Source organism: Octopus bimaculoides, chromosome 19 (genome assembly GCF_046866305.1).
Source record: "Octopus bimaculoides isolate indiv1 chromosome 19, ASM4686630v1, whole genome shotgun sequence".
In the NCBI taxonomy this organism is placed as follows: domain Eukaryota; kingdom Metazoa; phylum Mollusca; class Cephalopoda; order Octopoda; family Octopodidae; genus Octopus; species Octopus bimaculoides.
Window position 1 is genome coordinate 8,556,067 of NC_142946.1, and position 26,897 is coordinate 8,582,963.

The 26,897-nt window shown below is 38.4% G+C and overlaps 1 protein-coding gene across 1 annotated transcript in view; it reads right to left on the bottom strand.

The window, feature by feature from the left end:
• Window positions 1-2,585: 2,585 nt before the first annotated feature.
• Window positions 2,586-26,897, bottom strand: part of LOC128250104 (uncharacterized) — a 47,775-nt gene continuing 23,463 nt past the window's right edge. Inside the window, exons 10-12 of the mRNA XM_089337818.1 lie at window positions 17,520-17,726; window positions 4,519-4,616; window positions 2,586-3,312 (exon numbers count right to left, since the gene is read on the bottom strand). Coding sequence (XP_089193944.1) covers window positions 3,108-3,312; window positions 4,519-4,616; window positions 17,520-17,726 — 510 coding nt within the window. The 3' untranslated portion in view covers window positions 2,586-3,107. The remainder of the gene's footprint in view (window positions 3,313-4,518; window positions 4,617-17,519; window positions 17,727-26,897) is intronic.

Consider the following 26,897-nt stretch of genomic DNA (forward strand, 5'->3'; position numbering starts at 1 on the left):
CACACGCGCGCACACACACACACTTACCCGTTTTCCACCACATTTCTTAAAAATCGTGGTAGAGGCCTTGGTCTCGGGAACCACCCATGTCTAGAAACTAAGATTGGGGGTGAATAAGCAAGGTCATGCTCCCTGTAGAAAATCCAGTTCCAAAAAAGCTTCATGATAGCAAAGGAGAATGGGCACCAGCCAACCCAAAGGTTGGGGTGGGCTGCACCTGCCTACCTCGGTTGCTATGGCATTGAGGTAGATCCGGCCACCCCTGTTAACAGCACAAAACCTGGATTTAAAACACTGGATGATGATGTGTGTACCTATACACATAAATATATACACACACTCTCACATATATACACACACACGCCCTCACATATATACGCATACAGATATATTTATTTTTATTTTATCATTTCCGTCTTGCTTTTTTATATTTGTAACAAATAAAAATAAAGAAGGAAAAAAAAAATCCTCCATAATATTTGTATGAATAAATAATTGTGTTTATATTTATCATTGAACATGAGCAAACTGATATAATTTTGATGCTGAACTTGGTTCCATGACACAAATTTCTTATTTTTTAAGTGATTTCAATTGGAAGCTACCTCCAAAAAATTTTAATTTGATTTATATTCCAAATAACAACTTAATAGCAGCAATTATGACCTGAGGTTGGAGGAATCAGTGGAGCGGCTGGCATGGGCAAATGGAGTGCGGCGGGGGTATGGGTATGGTGTTGAGAAGGGATGAGGAACGTGTTCTGAAGAGGGTCCTAGAATTTGAGGTAAATGGCCAGCAAAAGTGAAGTAGACTGAGGAAAGTGTGGAGGGGACAGTTGGAGGAGGAGCCTTGGCGGTTGCTATGACATTGAGGTAGTTCTGGCCACTCCCCGTTAACAGAGATAAAACCCCGACTTAAAATGATGGATGATGATGAGACATCCATCTGCGGGTGATTGGCTTAGTTTTCTGTCATGGCTAAATATTCATGTATGGAACTGATGGATGAAATCTGTCCCCCCCCCCTTCACCTTCTTTGTTTAGCAGGGCAGTAACTCTGAATACAAACTGATTCTGTCTGACAACCCATCTATGCCATGCCAGCCTGGAAAGAAGACATCAAATAATGGTGGTGAGTCTTTTTCTTCATCTTTGGTAAGATAATATTAGTGGAATGATTTCCTGTTGCTACTGGAATAGATTTAGTGGGTGGGGTTGTATAATTAATTTTTTTAAATATACAGACATGCATACACATATATTTATGTGCGTCTATATATAATTACATATATATATATATGAGGTTATTTGCTATGTCCAGTCATCAAGTGACCATTGTTTCACACCTATAAAGTGCTTAGCCGTATAGGCAACTCATCAGACTCAAATGGCCAGAGACACATAACTTCTCTACAACTAGAGGGAGGGAAACATCATGGTCAGTTTGTAAACAAAATTTTTGTAATGAAACTTTATCTCCCTTAGATCAGTTCCAGTTATGTCCATACACCTGCCTGAGACATCTGAATGTGATAGCTTTTCTTTAGTCAGCAAATGGGGAATTCCATATTTCTAAAAGGAATTTCCTCTGATGTAGACCTTTTTAAACTCCAAAAAAGAGATATTTAGTCAGTGCCCTCATCAGAGGAAATTCCTGTCAGAAGCATGGAATACCAAATTTGCCAACTCAAGGAATGCTACCACTTTGATGTTTGCAACAGGGACATGGACCTAACTGAAAATGATCTAAGGGAGATGACTCTGCCCAAGGTGATATGTAGAGGTTGCAAAGCTTGCTTCTTAACTTTACAGCTATGCCTGCGGCCTTCAAAATTTTATACAATGCTTCCTTCCATCCTGCTCTGCTGTTTTACACTGGTACTAAACTATTTCTTTTTATTCATGGTCTCCATTGATGACTATTTCATATTGATGGACCCACATCTCCATTCCATGTTTAAAAACAAGTTTTATGTCTACTTCTTTCAAAGTTCCTATTTGTATAAGTTTACAATTGCATTCACTGAAAGAACATTCGCTTTTTTTTCCCAGTGGTTGGAGAAACATGTTGAAGTATGTAAAAACATTACAGAATGAATCCTAGTTTTTTCTTTGCAAAATTTCCTTTTTATGGACCCTTTAAATACTGCTGTGGGGCTCCAATTCACTATTTTGCTTGTGTGCACCCCAAAAAATCTCATATGGACTACTCGTCCCCCCAGAGATCATATCAACCATGGTCAAGAGCCACTGTTTTAAACTTTATCTATAACCAAGTGGCCTGGGACATCCATAGGGTCTTTTTTGCTTTTTGTGGGGAAGGGTTACAAGGGGCATGGTGTGTTGAGGATGTTGATAGTAGTGTTAAGTTAATTTTCCAAAATTTTTGATACCGAAAATATTGGAATAGAAAATGAGCGAAGAGTAAAATTTCAGAAATATTTATTTACTTAAAAAAACGGTATACACATAATCTATATGTGTGAGTTGTGTAATAAATATGTGTATGTATGTAGGCATATGTGTGTGTATGTATGTATATATATGTTTGTACCTATGCATATATGTATGTGAGTATATCTATAAATATGTTCAAATATGAATTAGAAGCAGTGTTAGTGTTGTAAACATTATTGAGCACACATACATAATGTATCTGCTTTGTGGCCTACTGGCAAACAAGCAGAGTATGTACATTATGTATGTGTGGATGATAATGCTTATATAAATATATATACATATATTATTTGATAAACACTATATGTATTTAAGTGCTACTATTAGTTTCCTGTGCCGCGAGCATGCCAAACAGTGTCTTTTAATACATCTGGTGTCTTAGCACAATCATCAGACACTGCTCACAGTGTCTGATGATTGTGCTAGGACACCAGGCACATTAAAAAACACTGTTTGGCATGCTCTCAGCACATGAAACTGATAGTAGCACATCAATACATATATTGGTTATTAAATAATATTTATCTCTCTCCAGATGGTGTACTTCTTTTGTTGATTTACCATCACAGAAGAGTACGCTATGTGTGTATGTCTGTATGTATAGTAAGATGATATGGATTTAGTTTATGGTTATGCGCCAATTGGAATGGTTTAGAAACCAAAGTTGACCATGAATTCTGAGTAGTCGACTTTACCATCTTTGTTTTTGTCGATAAAGTCCACCCAGGCCTGCAGCTGGTCCTCTGCCAAAGACTGCCGCTCGATTTCTTTGGTAGCTTTGAGAAGGTCATCGATGGTTATGTATCCGTCTCCGTCTTTGTCACATTTCTGGAATGAGTTCCTTACATCCTCAATGCTGGAATTTAAAAAAAAAAAAATGTTTAAATATAAAAACACCATCATCATCATTATTTAATATCCATGTTGGCATGGATTGGACAGTTTGACAGGATCTGATGTGTCCAAGTACTGCATCCTGCTCTAGCGTCCATTTTGGCATGATTTCTACAACTGGACGCCTTTCCTAATGCCAACCGCTTCATAATTATGTGAAAACCAGAATCAGAACAGACATATATCTTTTACTTGTGTCAGTCAATGGACTGTGTTCATGCTGGAGCAATGGTCTGAAGGTTTTAGTCAAATGAACTGACCACAGTGCATTTTTTTTTTTAAGTCTAGGACTTTATCAGTTTCTTTTGCAACTGCTAAGTTACAAAGATGCAAACAAACTAATACTGATTCTCTGGGGATAGTGAACACACACACATACAAATATATGTATGATGGGCTTCCTCACAGTTTCCACCTGCCAAATTCACTCACATGGCATTGGTTGGTTCAGGGGCTAGAGCGGAAGAAATATTGACAGACCGTCACCACATCCACTTCCATTTTTTTTTTTCTGCAGGAGTGGCTGTGTGGTAAGTAACTTGCTTACCAACCACATGGTTCTGGGTTTAGTCCCACTGCATGGTACCTTGGGCAAGTGTCTTCTACTATAGCCTCGGGAGTGGATTTGGTAGACGGAAACTGAAAGAAGCCCGTCATATATATATATATATATGTATGTGTGTTTGTGTGTCTGTGTTTGTCCCTCCACCATCGCTTGACAATCGTTGCTGGTGTGTTTACGTCCCTGTAACTTAGCGCTTTGGCAAAAAGAGACCAATAGAATAAGTACTAGGCTTACAAAGAATAAGTCCTGGGTTGATTTGCTCGACTAAAAAAAAGGTGGTGCTCCAGCATGGCCACAGTCAAATGATTGAAACAAGTAAAAGAATAAAAGAATATCACAACAGCAGAGGATACACATCAAGCCAAGTGAAATTGTAGCCATGGCCAGTGTTGGTGACACGTAGAAAGCACCCAGTACATTCTGTAGAGTGGTTGGCATCAGGAAGGGCACCCAGCTGTAGAAACCAAACCAAATCAGACTGGGGGCTGGTGTAGCTCTCTGCTTTACCAGTTTTCAGTCAAACTGTCTAACCCATGCCAGCATGGAAAACGGATGCTAAATGATGGTGAATTTTAAAACAAATAGAAAATCAAATTGTTTTACCCATAATGCCGTTGCCTAAGTACTTTCCGTACTCTAGTTATGAACTCCTTCCAGGTAATGACACCGTTTTCATTCCTTTTGCATTTTTGGTATAAATACTGGAAAAGAAAAGAAAAATTTACTTGCATCAAAAAAAAATTTTGAATTTAAATTATTTGATTTTTTTTCAACATAGGCAGGAGTGGCTGTGTGGTAAGTAGCTTGCTTACCGACCAGATGGTCATGGGTTCAGTCCCACTACGTGGCACCTTGGGCAAGTGTTTTCTACTAGAGCCTCGAGTCGACCAAAGCCTTGTGAGTGGATTTGGTAGATGGAAACTGAAAGAAGCCCATTGTGTATATATATATATATATATATATATATATATGGGAGAATATACAAATAATAACAACAGACGAGGACAGGTGGTGTAAATAACAAAAGTATATATATATATGTATGTATATATATATATGTATGTGTGACTATATGTCTGTGTTTGTTCCCCCAACATCGCTTGACAACCAATGCTGGTGTGTTTAAGTCCCCGTAACTTAGCGGTTCGGCAAAAGAGCCTGATAGAATAAGTACTAGGCTGGGGTCGATTTGCTCGATTACAAGGCGGTGCTCCAGCATGGCTGCAGTCAAATGACTGAAACAAGTAAAAGAGTAATATAAAGCACGACAGGCCACGATTGTGGCTGTCAGGCACAGGTCGACAGGCCACAATCATGGCCCAGATTGATGCATTCAATTAATGGGCGTTTGTTGGGGTCTAATGTCACTCAAACGCTCCGATACCTCCCAGAATGCAAGAGGACTAATAGTTCAACTAATAACTTTTCAGATGATGTAAAACTTGCTACCATTATATACTAAGAAGATATTTTAACTATTTTTTGTTTTTTATGTATGCATGGTAGTCTCATTTTCATAAAATGTGCTCAGCAGTCCATACTATGTAAGTGCAAATCCCAGTGCTTTATGGGTTAATTACAAAAAAATAGTAAATCATTTTAATATCCACTTTTCAATGTGTGCGTGGATCAAACTGAAGTTTTTGAAGCTGATTTTTTTTTTTTTATTTACAGCTGGATGCTCTTCCTGCCAGCAACCCTCACTTGTTTCCAAGCAAGGTAATATTTTCCCACAGAAGACTAGAAACAAACAACACTGCTAGTATGATGGTGATGCTCATTTACAATCATGAGATGATGTCAAGACTAGAGTACAAACACACGCATGCATATGTGTATATATGTATGTAAAGGTAAAGCCCAAGGATCAATGTGTAGGAAGTAAGTAAGTCTCAAGCAGTCTGTAGAAGGAAGGTTTAAAAATACTTTCAGGAACAATAGGGGATTTTTGACATAGGAGGTTGTAAATTTTTCCCAAACTGAAAAAAGTTATTTCATAATTCACGGTTAGCAGCTGGGGTTGTTGTGTATGCGAATAAAAATCCAAATTTAGGGAATGATGCAGATAAAATCCAAGCTACACAAGTTTCGTAGCTAGCAGAACCTTTGAAGTAGTAATTACCCAAACGAGGGGTAATCTGCTAGCTAATCATTGAAGATACCTCGGTCAAATGAAGCTTACATAAGGCGGCGATTTAAAAGCAATGACACCAGTTGCACACAACTTTCTATTTCTTACAACCTTTGGTAGATAGAAACTGTGTGCAAACAAATGTGGCACGTGGATTGTGATTCCTAGATTAGAGTCCTAAATAGAATTGTGTGTTAGAATCCTTGGAGTCACTATATTAGGACTTTACTCTACTTTATTTACAACACTAATCTAGAACACACCTTTTCATTTTTGTGGGAGATGCTATTCTAGGATCCTACTCAGCAGTTTCATTTAGAACTTTACACTAAGATTCAGAGATATAACTATATTTAGAATATTAGTTTTGGACCCGAATCTGCAATTCTAAGAATATTCGGTCTTTATTTAGACTACTAATCTGGGACTGCACTAGGACTGGCTCTATATAGGACGCTATTCTAGGACTCTATCATAGTTTTTATTTTGGTTAGACCTATGATGAAAGACATTCCAGCCACGAACACACTGTCTTTTTAGAAATATGTAGGTTGACATTATTGAATGCAGCCTGCCCTCATTTCAAGGCGATTGTGAGTATTTGGCTGCTGTTTCTAACATATGGAGACACCATATACGATGCATAGACACCAGGAAAATATGTCCTGTTTATCAAAGGTGATACATAGGACAGGTAAATAGGTAACGCTGCAGGAGCGATAGGGGGTTACTACATTCTTGTCTGAACAGAATAAGGCTCTGAAATACTGTAATCTGCCATTAAATCATATTCCTCTTTTCTCTGTCTGAGTGTTTGAAGAATTTGCTGGGTTGTTGGAGCGCTGACAAGGACGTTTTCAACTGCATTAGCGTCCCACCTGACATATCAAGATGATGCTTGGCAGGATGCCTGGCTCACCTTCAAGTAATGCCGCAAGTGTTTTGGGGTGTCTCCAAAATTTTTAGAGGGAATATCAGTTTCCCCTGGTGTGATGTATAATTGAAGGAGTGTATTTGATTATTCATTCACAGATTTGCTTCTGGTTTTTCCTTCTTTCTAATCTTTACCACGAAGACAAAATACTTAGCGGTATTTCTCCCAGCTTTACATTCTAAGTTAATCCTTTTTGTTTATGTTTACTTTGGTATATTATGTTCTTCCCAATCTTTTTAAAAAAATGTTATATACCTATTAATATAACGATGACTAATTTAGAGACAATGCCAGTAATTTTGAGGAGATGGGGCTTAGACGGTACCAATGATGTCAATACACGACCGTGAAAATTTAGGAGAAGCTTATCAAAATATTTTGGATAGGCAAAAGATTAAAGATGAGTGATAGAAAAATGGCACATGATATGAAATTAACTAAACTCTGACTAAAGAAAAAAGAAAGATAAAACTCAAAATATTCTCTGTAGCTTCTCCGCGATCCGCTGGAGTGGTTCTCCTCCCGATATATTTATACAGAGAAGAAATATATTTCTTCCCGATATACTTTAAAGAGTGGAAATTATTTTGCCTCAGTTTAAACACCATTTTTTTTTTTTTGAAAATTGAAAATTATCAAATTAGACATTAGTGTGGAGGAAAAAAATTGACTTTGAGTCCAGCAGAGAAAAGAAAATTGATTGTTAAACTTCAAAAACTATCCAGATATTTTATTAGCAACCTCATTTACAACCGGGTCAAAGTTGAGGAAAATTTTCTTGAGAAAAAAAAAAAAAACCATACCTGTCACCTGATTATTTTCCAAACTCTCTCAACAACAATAACAAAAACTATGCTGGCCAATTTTTTTTACTTTAAAGACTATGCTACAGTACAAAATGACGATGCAGTACTGCAATGTAATAGTCCAAAAAAACGATAAACGTCGCCCTTTCAAAGCCTAGCCAGGCTCATGGGCCTGGTTTCCCGGTTTCTATGGCGTATGGGTTCCCCCCAGATGGACGGGACGCCAGTCCATCGCAACGTTACTCAAGAAACAGTTAGAAAGAGTGAGAGAAAGTCGGGGCGAAAGAGTACAACTGGGGTCGCCATCACCCCCTGCCAGAGCCTTGTGGAGCTTAGGTGTTTTTGCTCAATAAACACACATAACGCCTGATCTGGGAATCGAAACCGCGAGTCCGCAGGCCTAACCACTGGGCCATTGCGCCACCATAATAATATAAAAAAATATAAGAAAAATAATAAAAAATCAGAAATTACTCATTTTGCCCCACCCTTATAGTCATGCAATGGAATATCATCTGGTAAGTTAGTGATTACTAAATAATTACATCGATATACAATGCCCTGTGGTGGATATTATTTAAGCTTTATTTAAATATTAATTAGCATGGTGAAGATGCCTTTTTCTATTAGCTCCCCACTCTGTGTTGTATTGTAACCCGAGTACATAAATTAATCAGCAAGCAGTAGGGCAGAATACGAAACCTTAAAACTCCACTTTTCTTCACCGCCGTCAACACACCTTAATTCTTGGTAATGGCATGCACTTAACAACAGGGAGGTATTCAGTTAGTTGGGATAGTTCTTCTACCCAAATATGACGATGTCTATCGACTTACATATTCCTCAACACTACCACCGCCATCATTTAATAAATACATTTATTATTCAGTATTACACACAAGACGAAAGTGGACTGGTTCGTTTCGTTTCATTTTCGCGTTTTCGTTTAGTGTTTTCGATGTAACCCATAATTCTTCTTTCACAGAACGATACCCAGCCTCTTGCTATCAGAGAAGACTTATAGAACCAGGTGTAGAATTACACCTGTGTTATTTTTCTTCTTCAGCTAAGTGATGTGCGATTTCAGAGCAGTCGTTATAAATAGGTATAGAATTCTATTTTATTGTACAATTTTACGGTTGTTTAATCTGTATTACGTATATCATACAACACAGGTGCAAATTCTGATCCAAGCACTCCATATAACCCCTCATAGCTTTTATGTATTGGGGAATTTTCTCAAAATTTTTACGAATTCGTGTTCTACACACTGGAATTCATACAAAATTTATGCAAAAAAATTTTATTTTAAAATTTTTCATTCCCTGAGGAAAAAAATATTTATTGTTCAATTTTTTTTTCCTGCTCATGGACAGTCCAAATCTGCAATTGTTTCTTTCAATAATTTCAAATTAATTTTCAGACGTAAAAATGTGTGAATAAAGAGAGATTTAACATCTCACAGTGGAGGCGCAATGGCCCAGTGGTTAGGGCTGCGGACTCGCGGTCATAGGATCGCGGTTTCGATTCCCAGACCGGGCGTTGTGAGTGTTTATTGAGCGAAAACACCTAAAAGCTCCACGAAGCTCCGGCAGGGGATGGTGGCAAACCCTGTTGTACTCTTCAATCACAACTTTCTCTCACTCTTACTTCCTGTTTCTGTTGTGCCCGTAATTCAAAGGGTCAGCCTTGTCACACACTGTGTTACGCTGAATATCCCCGAGAACTACGTTAAGGGTACATGTGTCTGTGGAGTGCTCAGCTATTTGCACGTTAATTTCACGAGCAGGCTGTTCTGTTGATCGGATCAACTGGAACCCTCGTCGTCGTAAGCGACGGAGTGCCAACAACAACAACATCTCACAACGTTCTCGTTTATTTGTCATTCTAACATGTATTGATGATGTTTTTCAATGTTTTTCACCCCATAAACACATTTGATGGAATGGTGATACGGAAGCAACACGCATTTTGTTTAACCCAAGGCTGGTCCACTGCTGGGATTTGAGCGAAAATAAAACCCCCCAAAACCTTATAATTTAAATTTTTATCTCCCTCCCCAACACATACACACGCAATAAGTATGTAAGCAGAAAACATATTTAATAACAGAAATGTATTCTATTAAAATAATTTAACTTTTATATAACTTTCAAAATCACTGGATAAAGCCACGGCAATGGGGATCTTTCGTTTTGACTCGGATTCTGTCAACATACTACTCGGTAATTTCCACGAGCACGTGTTGTCTTGTCAACTGTCAGTTGACGTATCGAAGGGGAAAGAGAAAGCTTGTTCCTCTGTGTGTGTGTGTGAGATTGATAGATAAAGAGAGATATATATATTGCTTTCTTATTAGAGTAAATACACTCAAACGCGTATAATCGAGTTTGTGTATGTGAGTGTGCGTGCGCGTGTGTGTGTGTGTGTGTGCGCGCGCACGAAAGTGTCTGTGTGCGTGCACGTTAGAAAGTGTCTATATGCGTGCGTGTGTGTGTTGCGTTAATAATCAATGGACAATGTTTGGTGCAGTTTCAAATTCCCACACCTTATAGGTAACACAAAACCAATGCTAAACACACGCACGCACACACACACGCACGCACACACACACACACACAAACAGACAGTAGACAGACTTACATTGGTATTACACTCAAATATACTAAAATCTGAAACAGATATATATACACACACACCCATAAAAAACTGTTTAAGCGATGATTAAACGGCACTTGAGATGTTTGCTTTATTTACGCTGTTTTTTTTAAAATTCTATCGAGTTTAGCACGAGGTCAACTTCCTTTGAATATGTTCCAACTTATAACAAGTTCAATGACGTCTTGTTTACCATAATTAAAGAATTCGACGGACTTGGTTTCTGCAACTAGCACAATGTTATATGCAGTATAACTTTTATCTCTGTCACCATCTTTCAAATACTCTGCTTAGTTGTTCTGATAGGATTTGCTAAATCCTATTTCAGTCAAGTTTTGCTGTACCATGGCCCATCCAAGTAGGGAGTTCTTGTTGAGCGAGTTGTATCCGGGTATTGGTGTCTTGTTTGGTAACCCTTGAAGAAATTTGTCCAGATTTCGTTTACAGGTGATGGGATAGGACAGGGCCTGTTGAAGGAAGGAAATTGTGCTGCAGTGTATTTATGTGTTGTGGTCCTGAATTGTGAAGGGGACGTGGTCCTAGCCTTGGGTGGTTATCATGCAGTTTGTTGCCGTAAAATAAAGTGAAAAGAAATTAAAGTAAATTGTGATAAAAACTGAAAGTAATGACAGTGATACACTAAAAATTCATATTTAACAAAAACACGTTTGGAAGTCGATGGATTACAGGCATAATGATGTGGTCTATCTGAGAGAAAATATAGCTAGTAGCTAAAATTTCACAACCCTATCAAAATTATACCCTGCAAATCAATCCAGGTTACAACTCATAGCTTGGAAACAACTGCGTAGAGGCCCCTTTTTTGATCCCAACTCATTTTGTATTAAGGTATATTCTCTCAACATTGCAGGCAAAAGAATCTTGCAAGAACCAACTGTATTTATCGTATAGCATTCAACCTCTTTATGTATCTTTGGAAATAGTATCTAAAGTCTTAAAATCATTAGTAAATCCCATTCTGTAAGACCCGAAGATTAAGATCAAAGGCGGTAGTCATAAAATGCGCAATTTGTTTTTTATGGATGATTTGCAGTTATTTAGTGGCTTCTAATGAGAACTTACTGATCTCTTCAAAGTAATCCGCTGTTTCAGCCAAGATATAAATATACGAACATGAATATAAGTATGAATAATGTTGGCCTTGAAAAATCGTACGCAGGTTAACTACAGACGAAAACAAAATAGTTTTTTTAGATAAGTTTCTGATCTGATTAAAAAAAAAAAAAAAAATTCAGGATAGGCTTTTTGAAAATATATCTCTATAAACATTCTAGAGAAGCTGAGAGTATAAACATCCAGTGTAAAGATAGGAATGAGAACTTAAAAGAGTGAGAGCTGCAGAATGATTGAAGTTAATTAAAAAAGACAGAAACTGTGTTCACAGAACAAAAAACTAAACGTTATTGTTAGTTTTTGCAGTCTTTGTCTCAATGACTTCAGAATAATACAGAATAACTTCATTCATCAAGGAGTGGAGTGTTTAAAAACAAGGAAACAGTGATATATGAACCAGTGATATGTGAATGGAACAAACGGTAGGCCAACGCCAGCGAAGCTCGCTCCATCACGTATTTTCTTGATGCTCTCTGTCTTTACCCAGAAGGTTTTTCCCCTATTCAATAAATTTAGGATAACTCACATAACCTTGTTTATCACTGGAGTTTAGTTTTAAAAAGAGAAAAAAGAAACAGTGATAAATTAATCAGTTGTGTGGTAAGTAGCTTGCTTACGAACCATATGGTTCTGGGTTCATTCCCACTGCGTAGCACCTTGGGCAAGTGTCTTCTACTATAGCCTCGGGCCGACCAAAGCCTTGTGAGTGGATTTGGTAGACGGAAACTGAAAGAAGCCCGTCGTGTATATATATATATATATATATATATATATATATATATATATTTAAACAATATATGAGTATATGCATATATATGTACATGTATGTACATACCTTCATCTACATGTGCATATAGATACAAAACTGGGTACATGACGTGGCAAAAGAACATGGACAAAATGATAAACAAGGTACAACAAACGAGCAAGCCACATAGAAACATCATCTTCATCAGCTGCCACCATTAAAACACCGGCGTTTCGAAGAATTAAGGCAGTACGCATCGTTGAAATGGTTCTTCCCACGAACACAAATTAAATTATTTTCGTGGAGGGTAGTGGCGGACGGAAAACAAGACAGGAAAACGAAACGGTGAATAAACAAACAAGCAAAAAGGCTGTACAGCCAGACGTGAAGTGTGTATGTATTGAACGCTGTGAAGCACGAACAGGAGGGATATATATATATATATATATATATATATATATATATATAAAATGATTCCTTAGATATGTGCAAAATTGGTCCTTCCGTAATCGTGTTTTGGCCTTGATGCTCCTGAATATCTGCTATTGAAATTGGGGGCACAGCTAGTATATCTGTGTGTCTTTTATGCTTTCAAATACGGTAAGAAGCACATTGTAAGAAACATGGAGCCAAATCTTATCTGCTTGTTGAATAAGTGAAACCAAAAATAAAATTGTAGCAGAAGAAATATGCCAACAGCCTTTTTCTTCTCTATTTCAATCAGAATATTACAAAAAATCAACGTCTACGAGACAGACATCACGCCGTGTGTCCTATAAAACATAGCTACCATACTCATTATGAAACCAACCAATGAGGGAGTCTTACTGCTATATACAGCAGCCAAATCTCCCTAAAATTACATCTTACCATCTTAACCCTTTCGATACCAATCCCACCTGAAATGGTCTGAATACAGTTGTATATTTAAGAGATGAGGAATTATGTACATTATCTACATTCAACGGATATTTGTCCTCATCTTGTTTGTTGTTAACACGTTTCGGCTGATATACCCTCCAGCCTTCTTCAGGTGTCTTGGGAAAATTTCGAACCTGGGTTCTCATTCCTAAGGTATTCTTCGATGTTATTATTATTATTGTTATTGTTCAGGTCAGTGCTTGGAATTGAACTCGGAATCTTGGGGTTAGTAGCCCGCGCTCTAATCATCGAATAATACCTATGGCGTAGTGGTTAAGAGCATGGGCTACTAACCCCAAGATTCTGAGGTTCGATTCCAGGCAGTGACCTGAATAATAATAATAATAATAATAATAATAATAATAATAATATTACCCCAAGACACATGATGAAGGCTGGAGGGTATATCAGCCGAAACGTTGTGTTAACAACAAACAAGATGAGGACAAATATCCATCAAATGTAAATAATGTAAATAATGAAATGTTTTAATATTCATAAATTTTGAAGATTTGCCATGCATCGCAACATTTAAAAGATTTCTTTATCACTATCAATGACACTTAGATGTGATTTGATTTTTTTTTTCCACTAAGACCAATAAAAAATCTTTCTCTCTAAATTTTCAAACAAGGTTTCCACTTATTGCTGGAATTGTTCAGTTTATTTTTTTGTATTCGGAGGTCCATTGTCTCAATGTTTTAATGTTCCCAAATTCAAATGATTCATCCGGCCTAGCATAAGAAAATCCGATGCTATTTTAGCTTGCAGTCTACTGCAGTATCTCTAGCCTACGCTGTGAAATGACCTGATCTGGGCTAGGCTTGAACTTAGGCTAAGGAACACTTTGAAATTCCAGATTGTAAATTCAGAAAGCCAAGGTGTGTTAGCGCCTCTTCACGTTTACACAAGTTCTTCATGAACGTCTGCAATGAATCATACCTGTAGAGTATTTTGGGAGTGATATAAACATTGTTTTCTTATTTTCCTGTTGTTTTTGGCATTTTTATTTACTTCTTCGTCCTCCAATTTATGAACTTTCATCAGGTAACATTTTTCAGCAATAACCCTGTCACCACTGACGGCTCGAATACTCTAGAACAGTGTTAATACGACACTTGAGAACTGATGCTGGTTATTGCTGCTTGAGAACATTGCCCCTGTCTGTCTGTCTGTCTGTCTGTCTGTCTGTCTCTTTCGCTTTCTCTATCTCTGCTTGTTTTTCTATTTCTTTCTCCTTACCTCTCTCTCTCTCTCTCTCTCTCTCTCACTCTCTATCTTTCTTATTTCTTTATTACCCACAAGGGGCTAAATATAGAGGGGACAAACAAGGACAGACAAGGGGATTAAGTCGATTACATCGACCCAGTGCATAACTGGTACTTAATTTATCGACCCTGAAAGAATGAAAGGCAAAGTCGACCTCGGCGGAATTTGAACTCAGAACATAACGGCAGACGAAATACCGCTAAGCATTTCGTCCGGCGTGCTAACGTTTCTGCCAGCTCGGCACCTTTCTGTCTTTCTGTCAGTCAATCTCTTCCTCTACCTCTTTCTCCCTACTCCGTGCTGCCTATCTCTTTCTCTCCCCACTCTCTCTCCATCTTTCAACCTCTGTCTGTTTGTATATCTGTCTCTGTCTGTTTGTCTGTCTCTCTTTCTCGCTCCTCCTCCCCTCACTTTCTTTGACATCAGAAATGTATACCGAAGCAACACATCAACACAAAATGTTGCTTGCATTAATGTATTCTGACGTGTTAAACACCTTGACTCGCAGAACTCTCTAGAACATTCCAGAAGACATGGCAAACCAGCCACGTGACATAAATCCACTGGAAAAATATCTTAGAAAATAAAGGGCCAACATATTCCAAAGACAGCCACTGAGAATGGGAATTGTGAACACATATTTATTATAAGGTGGGAGAGCATTATTATGATGTCACAACTGTGAATATATACAAATGATAAAATAAGACTTAACAATCCGATGTCATAATTGTGAACACGTACAAATGATGAAACAGAAGTGAAGAACTCTGATGTCATAATCGTAAATACATCCAAATGATAGGAAAAGAGTTAACCACTCTCGAGATGTCATAAGTGTGAACTCATACATAAAATAAGAGAAGAGCGAACTGTTCTGATGTCATAACTGTGATCTCATACTTATAGTAAGGTGGAAGTACACTGCTGTGATGTCATGACTATATATATATTACACACACACATACACATATATATCTAATACACATACATGTTCATACATATAAATGTATGTGTGTGTGTGTATATATACAAACAAACACGCGCACACACACACACACACACACACACACACACACACACACACACAGGCTTCTTTCAGTTTCCCTCTACCAAGTCCACTCACATGGCTTAAGTCTGTCCAAGGCACTTGCCCAAAGTGCCACACTGCGGGATTGAACCCGGAACCATGAGGTTGGGAAGCAAACTTCTTACAGCACAGTTACGCCTGTGTTTAATAAAGTTAAGATAATTGTAACTAACCCAATATCATGGCGGCCAAAGAATAATTATACAAGATCCAAATGAACCATTGATCCATTCAGAGGGAATGTTGTGAGCTTGTCCACTTATATACCACGAAAACCAGGTAACTGGCCTGATATGTCCTAGGACTCGAAAACAAAACAAGAAAAGAAAAAAAAACAACAAACCGAGCAACCTCTGTCTTGCTTTCTCATGAATAAATACGAATGTGGAAGAAAATATTTCACTCCGGGTTCAGTCCCACTACGTGGTACGTCGGTCTGGCCAAGGACTGACCAACGCCTTGTGAGAGGATTTGGTAGACGGAAACTGAAAGAAGCCCATCGTATATGTTTACTCATGTATGTATATATCTATGTGTATGTGTGTCTTTGTGTCTGTGTTTGTCTCCCACCATCACTTGACAACCGATATTGGTGTGTTTATGTCCCCGTAACCTAGCGGTTGCGCAAAAGATATCGATAGAAAAAGTACTAGGCTTACAAAGAACAAGTCCTGGGGTCAATTTCTTCGACTAAAACACTCTTCAAGGCGGTGCTCCAGCATGGCCACAGTCAAATGACTGAAACAAGCAAAAGAATAAGGTTTTTTTCATTTTGTGGGAAGAGCTGGCGTTTTTCAGTTTGAGAACCATAGCTCTAAGCCCTAAACACTGATCCCTCTAATCTGTGCGCTTGTGCGCGCGCACACGTTTTACAAATTGGAAAGGATAAAAAAAATGTGCGCACGGTTCACAAAATAAAATCGGAGTGTTTTGACTAAAGAAATTTGACTGATGGTTTCGATGAATGCTGACATTAATGTGCACATCTTTGCGAAGATAGATAGAATTTTCAGACAAGCAAATTTCTACGCACTCTCACAGCAAAAAATTAAGGGAAGCAGTAGCCTTAAAACGCTAGACACTAATCCTAACCCCAAACCCTAAAACTTAACACTTCCTGGAATTGAAACCCTCACCAATAATATATTTCATAACTCGGAGTGGCTGTGTGGTAAGTAGCTTGCTTACCAACCACATGATTCTGGGTTCAGTCCCACTGCGTGACACCTTGGGCAAGTGTCTTCTACTATAGCCTCGGGTCGACTAAAGCCTTGTGAGTGGATTTGGTGAGAGTTTACGAAAAAAACAACAACAGACGAGGACAGGTGGTGTAAACAACAAAAGGATGTATTAGTATAACGCTCGGGAATAGAGAAAGTCTTTAACGTTTCGAGCCTACGCTCTTCTACAGAAAGAATAAGGAGAAAAACACGGAGAAAAAAAATTGAATGTTTTGGTCAGCGATTAATCATATATATATATATATATATATATGTATGTATGCGTGTGTATATGTTTGTGTGTCTGTGTTTGTCCCCCCCCCCCCCCCAACACCTCTTGACAACCGATGCTGGTGTGTTTACGTGCCCGTAACTTAGCGGTTCGGCAAAAGAGACCGATAGAATAAGTACTAGGCTTCCAAAGAATAAGTCCTGTTTTTAATATAATTGAACATAAAAACAAACATTAATTTAATATATGTATGTATATCTATGTCTATGTATGTATGTATATATGCAGGTAAGTGTGTATGTACACACACATACATAGGTACGCACACACACACACACACACACACACACAAATGCCCACACCACCACCACCACCGCTGCCGCCACTGCCATATCATCGATAAATAAAACAAAATAGCTTCTTTTTTTTTTGTTTTGTTTTAAAAAGACAAAATCACTTACCTCAATGGTTATTTTACTGAATCCTATCTGTTTGGCAACATCCATAAATTCTTCCTTGTGAATTCCACCAAGTTTCGGATCAGCTGCTTCTGTGAAAGCCACATAGAATTTAATTTCTCTTTCAGGCAATAATTCAGTCTTGGCAACTGGTTCCAAATTCAGAACCCGGTCTTCAATAATTTCACTGTCTGTCATGATTTTCCTTTTCTAAAATCAACCTTTACTTATATATTTATTAATTTAATTAGTATTGTAATTATCTATTTTAAATTAATTTGTTTTTATATTTGATTTAGTTAATTAAACAGCTGGTTTCTTAAATCGTTAATTTGTTTGGTAACGGTGCTGTTCGGTTGTTCGTTTGTGGAGTGGCTGAAAATCTGTGTTGTTTAATATGAAAGTCTGAAGGAAATGAAAGAAAAGTTAGGTGTGCTTTTTTGTAGATGACAGACAACAGAAAACAGATTTGATAGGTTGGAAGTGTTGAAATGCTAAGGAAAGATAAAAATGAAGGAAGATGAAAGAAAATATGGGTGAAACGAAGAAGATGAAGGTTTGCCGACGAAATAAGAAGAGAATGAGAGAGGAGGAGGAAGAGGAGGAGGACGGGAAAGTGTAAGAGAGAGAGAGAGAGAACTAGAGAGAGAAAGAGAAAGAACTTTAAGAAAAGGTGGAAAGAGGAAAAGCGAGAGAGCAAAGAAAGACAAAGAACGTATGGAGAGGTGGGAGACGGATAGGGAGGTGATAAAAGGATGTGAGCGTGTGTGTGAAAGAGAGAGAAAGAGAGAGAGGGGGAGAGAAATAGAGACAGGAATATAAGAGGAGGTAGAAGGAGGGTAAGAAAGAGTAAAGAGACAGAAAGGAAGCGTAGTGTGTGTGAGTGTGTGTAAGTGCATGTGAGTATGTACCTGTTGTGTGTGCGAATGTCAATAGGTACGTACAAGACAGTGTGTATGGGTGAAACGAAAAATATGAATGTTTGCAGACGATACAAGAAGAGAATGAGTGAGGAAGAGGAGGAGAAAAGAAGGACGGGGAAAATGTAAGAGAGAGAGAGCGAAAGAGGGAAGAGGGGTTTAGAAACGCAGAATATGTGAATGATTCTGTGTAAGTGCGTGTGTGTGTGTGTGTACGAGAGAGAGAGAGGGGGGCTGGTGGTGGTGAGAGTAGACGTTTAAAGAGAAGCTGAGGGCAGGAGAAAGAAAGAAAGAAAGGCAAAGAGAGAAGATGATTTACAACTTTGGCTGAATGCCAGGAATTTTGGGCAGAGATATTTGGTTGGTTTATTCGACTCCACTGTAATAATTGACTGGTACCTAATTTAATCTACCCCAGAAGGACGAGGGGTGTACAGACAAACCCGGCGGTGTTTGTGCTTTTATACGCAAAGGAACGAAACTAGATACTGCGAGGTGTTTAGTCGTTCTGCGCTGTTCCCATTTAAGACAAATAAGAGATGAAGCGAAGAAGAAATGGTAGAAAGAAGGATATTTAGAAGGGAAGAATGAGAATGAGGTAGTTGAGATAGAAGATTGAAAGAAGGAGAAAAAGAAAGAAACTAAAAAACGATTAAAAGGGGGAAAGAAGAATGGGATAGAAAGGGGGAAAAGATGAGGAAGAAGAAAAAAGAAAGAAGGAAAACTGATTGATATTGAAAGAAAGGTAGAAAGAGAAGAAAATAAGGAAAAGGAGGAATGAATGAATACGTGAATGAAGGAAAGAAAGCTAGAAGGAGATGAAGAAAAAAGAAAGGAAGAAATAGAAAAAGGTAAAGTTCCCTTGGTTAATCCAATATATCATTTAAGGTGCTGGTTCGCATAAGTGAGTAGATTTGACTTCTATCTTATATAAGATCGTCTTGGTATCAAGATTAATTCAGGAAGCATCTCAAAGAGGTTCTTCCATGGGTTTCCAGCCTCAGTAGCAGAGCTGGATCTCTGCGGTTGTGTTTTGTATCATGTTAGGGGTTGCAGCAATAACTGAATTTAACTGTATGCCTATTAAACAATTTTTTTTTTGTGCCCTTGTGTGAAATGTTAATCAAATTTTAGAAGATGGCTGGTTAGGTGGAGAAAGCCGTATGACCTTCTCAAGCCTCGTTTTTCTTGTGGTACTATGGTGAGGTAATAAGGGAATTTTATTTTTGATACCGTTTTTTAGTAAGGGGCTACGCAATTGAAGAACTCTTTGCTGGACGACTGCTTGGGGATTGAACTGCTTTCGCCTTTCACGAGCTTTTTGAAAATACATAAAGGTAAAAGGACCCTGCGTTAATTTATGGTATGTGAGTTCCTCATTTTTATTTCCTAAAATACTTAGAAGGATCAATGTTAAGATCAAGAATAAGATCCGAGAAGTTGATCACAGGAACGTTAGTGTCAATAGTACTTTCAAAGCAGGTGGATACGAACATCTCTAAAACATCGTTTCTTAACCAATTTAACATGCGATCATTTGCATAGTTGGAATTGCTGAGAGGCGCATGGTTTAGTGGCTAGGGTATTGGATTTGTGATCGTAAGATTGTGGTTTCGATCCCTGGACCGGGAGATGCGTTGTGTTCTTGAGCAAAACACTTCATTTCACGTTGCTTCAGTTCCCTCAACCCGCAAAAACGAGTAATACTGCAACGGACTGGCGTCCCATCCAGGTGCAGAATATATACTCTACAGCAGTGGTTCCCAAACTTTTTAGAGACACGACCCACTATTTATGACACCAGTTTATGGTGACCCACTTAACTCTACTGGGTCAAAACATTAATGAAAGAAACAAATTTATTTCAGATTAGATTTTCATTGAGGCCTGTGAGAAGGCCTCATTTATATTAGATGTGAAACAAAACGTTTTATAACTGTTTCAACGTCTCCATACCCTATGAGCAGGTATTAACTCTAATACAAAACCTCGAAGCAGTAACTGTTATCGGCTCGATCAGTGTTGTACTGCGCCTAGTTAAAGTTCTCTATAAATCGGTAAAAACAGACTTTTCCTTTTTACGATTACGTACGAATAAATAACTTGAGAAAATGACCACCTCTGATTTGTTAAGTTCGTGAAAAAAGCCTACTGCTTGATAAAAAACAACCAGTCTGATATTGAAAACATGCGTCTTGAACTATCTCGATAGACAGCAGTTAATCAAAGCTAATGCGTAATTTTATAACTTTTTGCGACCCACTAGGATTCCGTTCGCGACTCATAGTTTGGGAACCACTGCTCTACAGAAACGGGAAACTAGCCCGTATGAGTCGGCATGACTCCAGAACGTACCTTTACTTTTTTAGGTAATTGGCTAAGGCATCGCCCATATACAAATCAAAACCAGCGGAAGGGGGTTCTTATTTTAAAAATACCTCAGATGGACAGTCCAACGAGATCATAGATGACTGCGATATCGAACGACCCCATGCTCACATCGAAGGTACTTTTTGGGTCTAACTTTTTCATGTAAGCTGAGTCCTTCTCAAAGAGTTGTTTTTTTTTCTTCTTCTAGCATGGAATATGACCTCTAAGTTTTTGACGCTTTAAGAAGTTTAGTAAATACGAGCATCTTATTGAGTAAATCTTCTGATATCAAAGATTTAAATAACGATATCGAATTAAATGGATCTAAAACAACCATTGTCTCATATCCTTGCACTAAGAGATAAAATAAATACAACTAAGCGATGCAAGATCAGCACAGAAGACAAGAGTATAATTCTAAAGAACTTTCAAGCATCAGGCTTGTGCCGTAATGCCAAGACAGAGATATTTGGCCTCTGCATTCAAGAAAGAAGTTTCATACAAGACACAAAGCTCCTTTTCGTCAATGGATAAGATTTAATCCTTTCCCAATAAACGTTTTGCTCAACTAACCTTTGTCTCAAAATGCATTTATATTTTTATATAATTTTAAGTATTTTTTTCTTTTCTGTATTTTATCCGAGATTTTTTCCCCTAAATTTAATTTTCCCGAAACCTTCCGGATTTTCTGGGGTTTTTTTTCCGAATTTTCATCTCCACTCTTCAATTCTTTCGCTCTTTCCTCATTTTCTGTTCCCCTATCGTTTTCAAGTTCTTACAATACGAATGGAATATATGTATTTAGGTGTGTGAGAGCGCGTACGTGTGTGTGTGTGTGTGTGTGTGCCAAACGAAATAACTTTCTCCTCATAAAACCTGGAGAATGGCTCCTTTCAGTATTTCAAAGGAGGAGGTATTTTCCGATAATGAAAAACAACACCGCTCAGACATTCACTTACGAATCTACCATAATATATTAAGAATAAATACCTACGAAACACTTGACCCTGTGATATCTGCAGAAGGAACAGAAGGGTTTCAAATAATGTGAATATTTTAGTCAGCATTGAGAGTAGGAACTTATGACATCTTTTAGTTGTTACTTAGGGAATGCATTTGATATGTATTCCCTTATTACACCTAAATTAAGTGCCTAACGTTAGGAAGGGCCTCCAGCCTTAAGACCAATTCCGAAGTAAACTCTGGAGCATGCCACTGTCTTGCAGTTCATCAGATGTCAAATCACTCTACTCTTGTCAATATGGAAGCCAGGCAATGATTTGACGACACAAACGAGATGTAAGTGGTTATGAAGGGGAGCGTATAACACCCGAATTTTTTCAAAGAGTATAAAGAGTATACAAGAGCTGGGGAGGTCAACGATGGGCTCAAATGCATTGTTTATGATGGAGACTATTGAGTGGCACCTTCGAACACAGGGAAAGAGTTCCTCTACAATTTCAACGATATATGTCAATAAAATGTTGTACTACGCACTCCCGCATTACTTTCGACACAATTCTTGTGTGGGTATGTTTATATTTTTTTAAATAAATAATACAGATATGGAGACTTACTTTTGAGACTTGAAGTTTCTGTATCAATGATACAATGAATGCTACACTGCTTCACCTGTCGTAAGCTTGGTCCCCGTAGTTGATAGGATTACAAGTATTGGCTTTGCGAAGCTTGAAGTCCTGAATATAAGTTGCCATAACCACATCATTCCATAAATATAGTCCGCTAGTCCCAACGATATTGTAGCCTACCTCTTTTTTTTTAGTCGCACGCAGTTTGTGTGTGTGTGTGTGTAGACAAACTGTACGTAAATACACAAAAGCCGTACCTACAAACTCCCTCCTTCCTTGAACTTCCTGAAATATATTTTTTTGATACTTACAGTTAGAACTGTTAACATATCATGTGTTGTAACGAATCCAGGTAAATAAGTACTTGAGAAAGAGTGCGGAGATGGACTTCCGTTATTTCCTACCCAGCCTGCCACCAGCGGTACATTTGAGGCCAAATACATTGCCAAACCAAACTCTCGCTAAAATCATCACAGCAACATCCACGATTTCTGTACACATGCTTAATATAATACGTACGTACGTATGTATGCATGTTAACATACATCCATTATATTAAGCATGTGAACGGAGATTGAGGAGGGTGCTCTATGTATGTGTGTGTATTTCTTACGTGCACATATATACCGTGGAGGCGCAGTGGCCCAGTGGTTAGGGCAGCGGACTCGCGGTTATAGGATCGCGGTTTCGATTTCCAGGTCAAGAATAGGCTTGCCACGTCTCCGGCCACACTGACACCAATAGCCGCTCCCTGGACCTGCATGTATAGTTTTTCATTGAATTTAACTATTTGGTTCTGCAGGGTGGTCTTCAGACTTGCACCTACAGCATGTGAAACCATTTTTCGTGTTTGGATATTATCCTCTGGGTCGTGGGTGGGTGTAGTCCATCCATTCCAACGCTCTGCGGTGGTTTTTCTAGCAGCTGATGTGATCGTAGGTGGTCTACCCCGTCCTGACCTGACGTATCCACATCAAGAGTCTTGCACACGAAATACACATACGAAAAAATAATTAGTTTGTTGATGTCTATAAACAGGAGCTCATACGCTTGTGAGGTTCATTGGTTCAGCTCTGTAAGGTAGTTTTGACCGAGGAGACATATAGTGAGGTCAAAACACCGTGATGTCTGAAAATCCCCTTACAGCAGGAAAGTGGCGAATTGCATGTGTTATAAATACATATTGTCTAAAGGGAAGTGTTCTCCACTGCCAGAAAAACCCAGCAGCAAAAAAATATTCATGCTCAACACTGCGAGGAATATATTCTTTTGTATTCTAGGCACAAGGCCCGAAATTATTGGGGAGGAGGGGCAGTCGATTAGATCGACCCTAGTACGCAACTGATACTTAATTTATCGACCCTGAAAGGATGAAATGTAAAGTTGGCCTCGGCAGAATTTGAACTCAGAACTTAAAGACAGATGAAATACTGCAAAGCATTTCGCCTGGTGTGCTAACGCTTCTGCCAGCTCGCTACCTTCTTAAAATTTCAATAATATTCTACTCTAGGCACAAGGCCCAAAATTTTTTGGGAGGGGGCCCAGATGATTAGATCGACCCCAGTACACAACTGGTACTTAATTTATTGACCCTGAAATGGTGAAAGGCAAAGTTCACTTCAGCGAAATTTGAACTCAGAACGAAAAGACAGAAGAAATACCGCTAAGCATTTCACCCGGCGTGCTAACGTTTCTTATTTCTTTATTGCCCACAAGGGGCTACACATAGAGGGGACAAACTAGGACAGACAAAGGGATTAAGTCGATTATATCGACCCCAGTGCGTAACTGGTACTTATTTAATTGACCCCGAAAGGATGAAAGGCAAAGTCGACCTCGGTGGAATTTGAACTCAGAACGTAGCGGCGGACGAAATGCCGCTAAGCATTTCGCCCGGCGTGCTAACGTTTCTGCCAGGAATGTATTAGGAATGAAAAATAATCATGCTAAGCAGTCATTAAATACAGTTCGTTAAAATTTTTATTTAAAGAGATATTTGGTTGAGTTAGAATTGATGGTTTGTTGAGAAGAAGCTGCACTGGTATGTAACCTCTCACTAGAATCCTTGTGAAGGTGTGTGGATAAGTGGATGATAAAATGATGACAATGAGGATGATGTTGATGATGATGATGATGAAAACAATCTCTTGCTACTAGCAATGTAGCCGATTTTTTTTTTGTGTTTGAGATTGTATGTCAGCATGTAAGATGGCCATTAAATGATGATGATGATGATAATAATGATAATGATGGTGATGATGATGATGATGATGATGATGACTATAACGACGATGATGATAATGACGATGATGATAGTGTTGATGCTGATGATGATGATGACGACGTTGATGACGATGATGATTACGTGATGTTGACAAGGACGACGACGATAATGACGATAACAACAACGATGATGATGATGACGATAACAACAACGATGATGATGATGATGATGATGATGTCCAAATGTTGTGTGTCATTCAATTTTTATTTTGCAACTATTATTGTTGTTCTTGTTGTTTTTGTTGGTGGTGGTGGTGGTGATGGTGTTGCAAGCATCATTGTTTCCATTAACTGCTGTTGTTGTTGCTGATGTTCCTGTTGCTGTTTCCGGTAACAATATTCTTGTTGATGTTCATAATGATGCAGTCATTAGTTGTTCTGCTGTGGTTGCTGCTGCAGAGGAAGTTCCCTGCATTCAAACCCGAATGACTCAGACCAATCATTGTCTGAGCCTTAAGCAAGGGAGCTGTCCTTTGTAAGGGACAATCTTTGTGTTCCCTTCTGCCATGCTTGACTGCTCTGTTTGTGCTGCTGCTTCTTCTTCTGCTGCTGCTGCTGCTGTTCACGGCTGCGATATTGAGCACTCAGCTGTGCGTTCCCTTTTAGTGTGACTCGACAATGCTTCCACTTCATCCTGGGGCTCAGACACTTTGATTGGTTACCACGGCTGAGGATGGTGGTGCTGCCTGGCGGTTTGGTGGTGATAGCACCTGATATATATATATATATATATATATATATATATAAAGGGAGAGAGAGAGAAAGAGAGAGAGAGAGAAAATGAAAACAATTAAATATATAATTGAAAGATAATTAAAAACCAAAAAAAAGAGAGAGAAAATAAATGCAGAAAAAAAAAAAAACAAGAGGAAGAATTAATAATAATAATAATAATAATAATAATAATAATAATAATAACGATAAACATAATAATAATTTTGTTGACCTCAGTAGAATTTGAACTCAGAACATGGAGACAGATGAAACACCACTAAGCATCATGCCTGGCATGCTAACGACTCTGCCAGCTCGACAGCTTTATAATGATGATGATGATGATGATGATGATGATGATGATGATAATGCAGTACCAGGTACTGAGTCTCGTGGCTTTTTATCTTAATTGATTGGAAGTGTTGTCATGTACATTGTTTTGTCTTCATATAAAAGATGGGCTACAGCAAATATTCTGTTCGATACCACACAGATTTGCTTGTCAGTTGTTTGACTTTAACCAGTTGAGCATTTTCCCTTGGTGGCTGACGATATGTGCATCTCTGATCATGAGCAGAAGTAGTGGGGGAGCATCATATCCATGTGTTCAGAGGAATTCTTTGGGGTTTGAATAACTCACCTTTGGAAACATGGGTGTTTTGCTCAACATCCTTAAACAACCCTTATTCAGGGACCTTTTGAGCAGGTTGGGCATCCGCCTTTTGTCGAACAAAATAACCCCAGGACTTATTCTTTGTAAGCCCAGTACTTATTCTATCGGTCTCTTTTGCCGAACCGCTAGGTTACAGGGACATGAACACACCAACATCGGTTGTCAAGTGATGGTGGTGAGGACAAACAGATACAAAGACACACAAACACATAGATATATACATATATCATCATCATCATCATCATCGTTTAACGTCTGCTTTCCATACTAGCATGGGTTGGACGATTTGACTGAGGACTGGTGAAACCGGATGGCAACACCAGGCTCCAATCTAATTTGGCAGAGTTTCTACAGCTGGATGCCCTTCCTAACGCCAACCACTCAGAGAGTAAACATATATGTTGGGCTTCTTTCAGTTTCCGTATATATATATATATATATATATATACACATATATACACGATGGGTTTCTTTCAGTTTCCGTCTACCAAATCCACTCACAAGACTTTGGTTGGCCTGAGGCTATAGTAGAAGACACCTGTCCAAGGTGCCATGCAGTGGGACTGAACCTGGAGCCATGTGGTTGGTATGCAAGCTACTTACAGTGTAAACATGTGGCCAAATTATGAACAAAGAATGGAAGTTAGAAGATCTTTAATGATGGCGCTGAATTGTTAGAGTGAAGAATAAGAGGTTTGGAAGAAAAACGGCAAAGTAATCACATTTGATTCCGTTATTTTTTTAATAATATAATAATAAAACAACAAAATCTAACAGAATCACTATAGCTTTTTATTGTTTCATATATTTAACTTGTTCCATAAACAGAAGA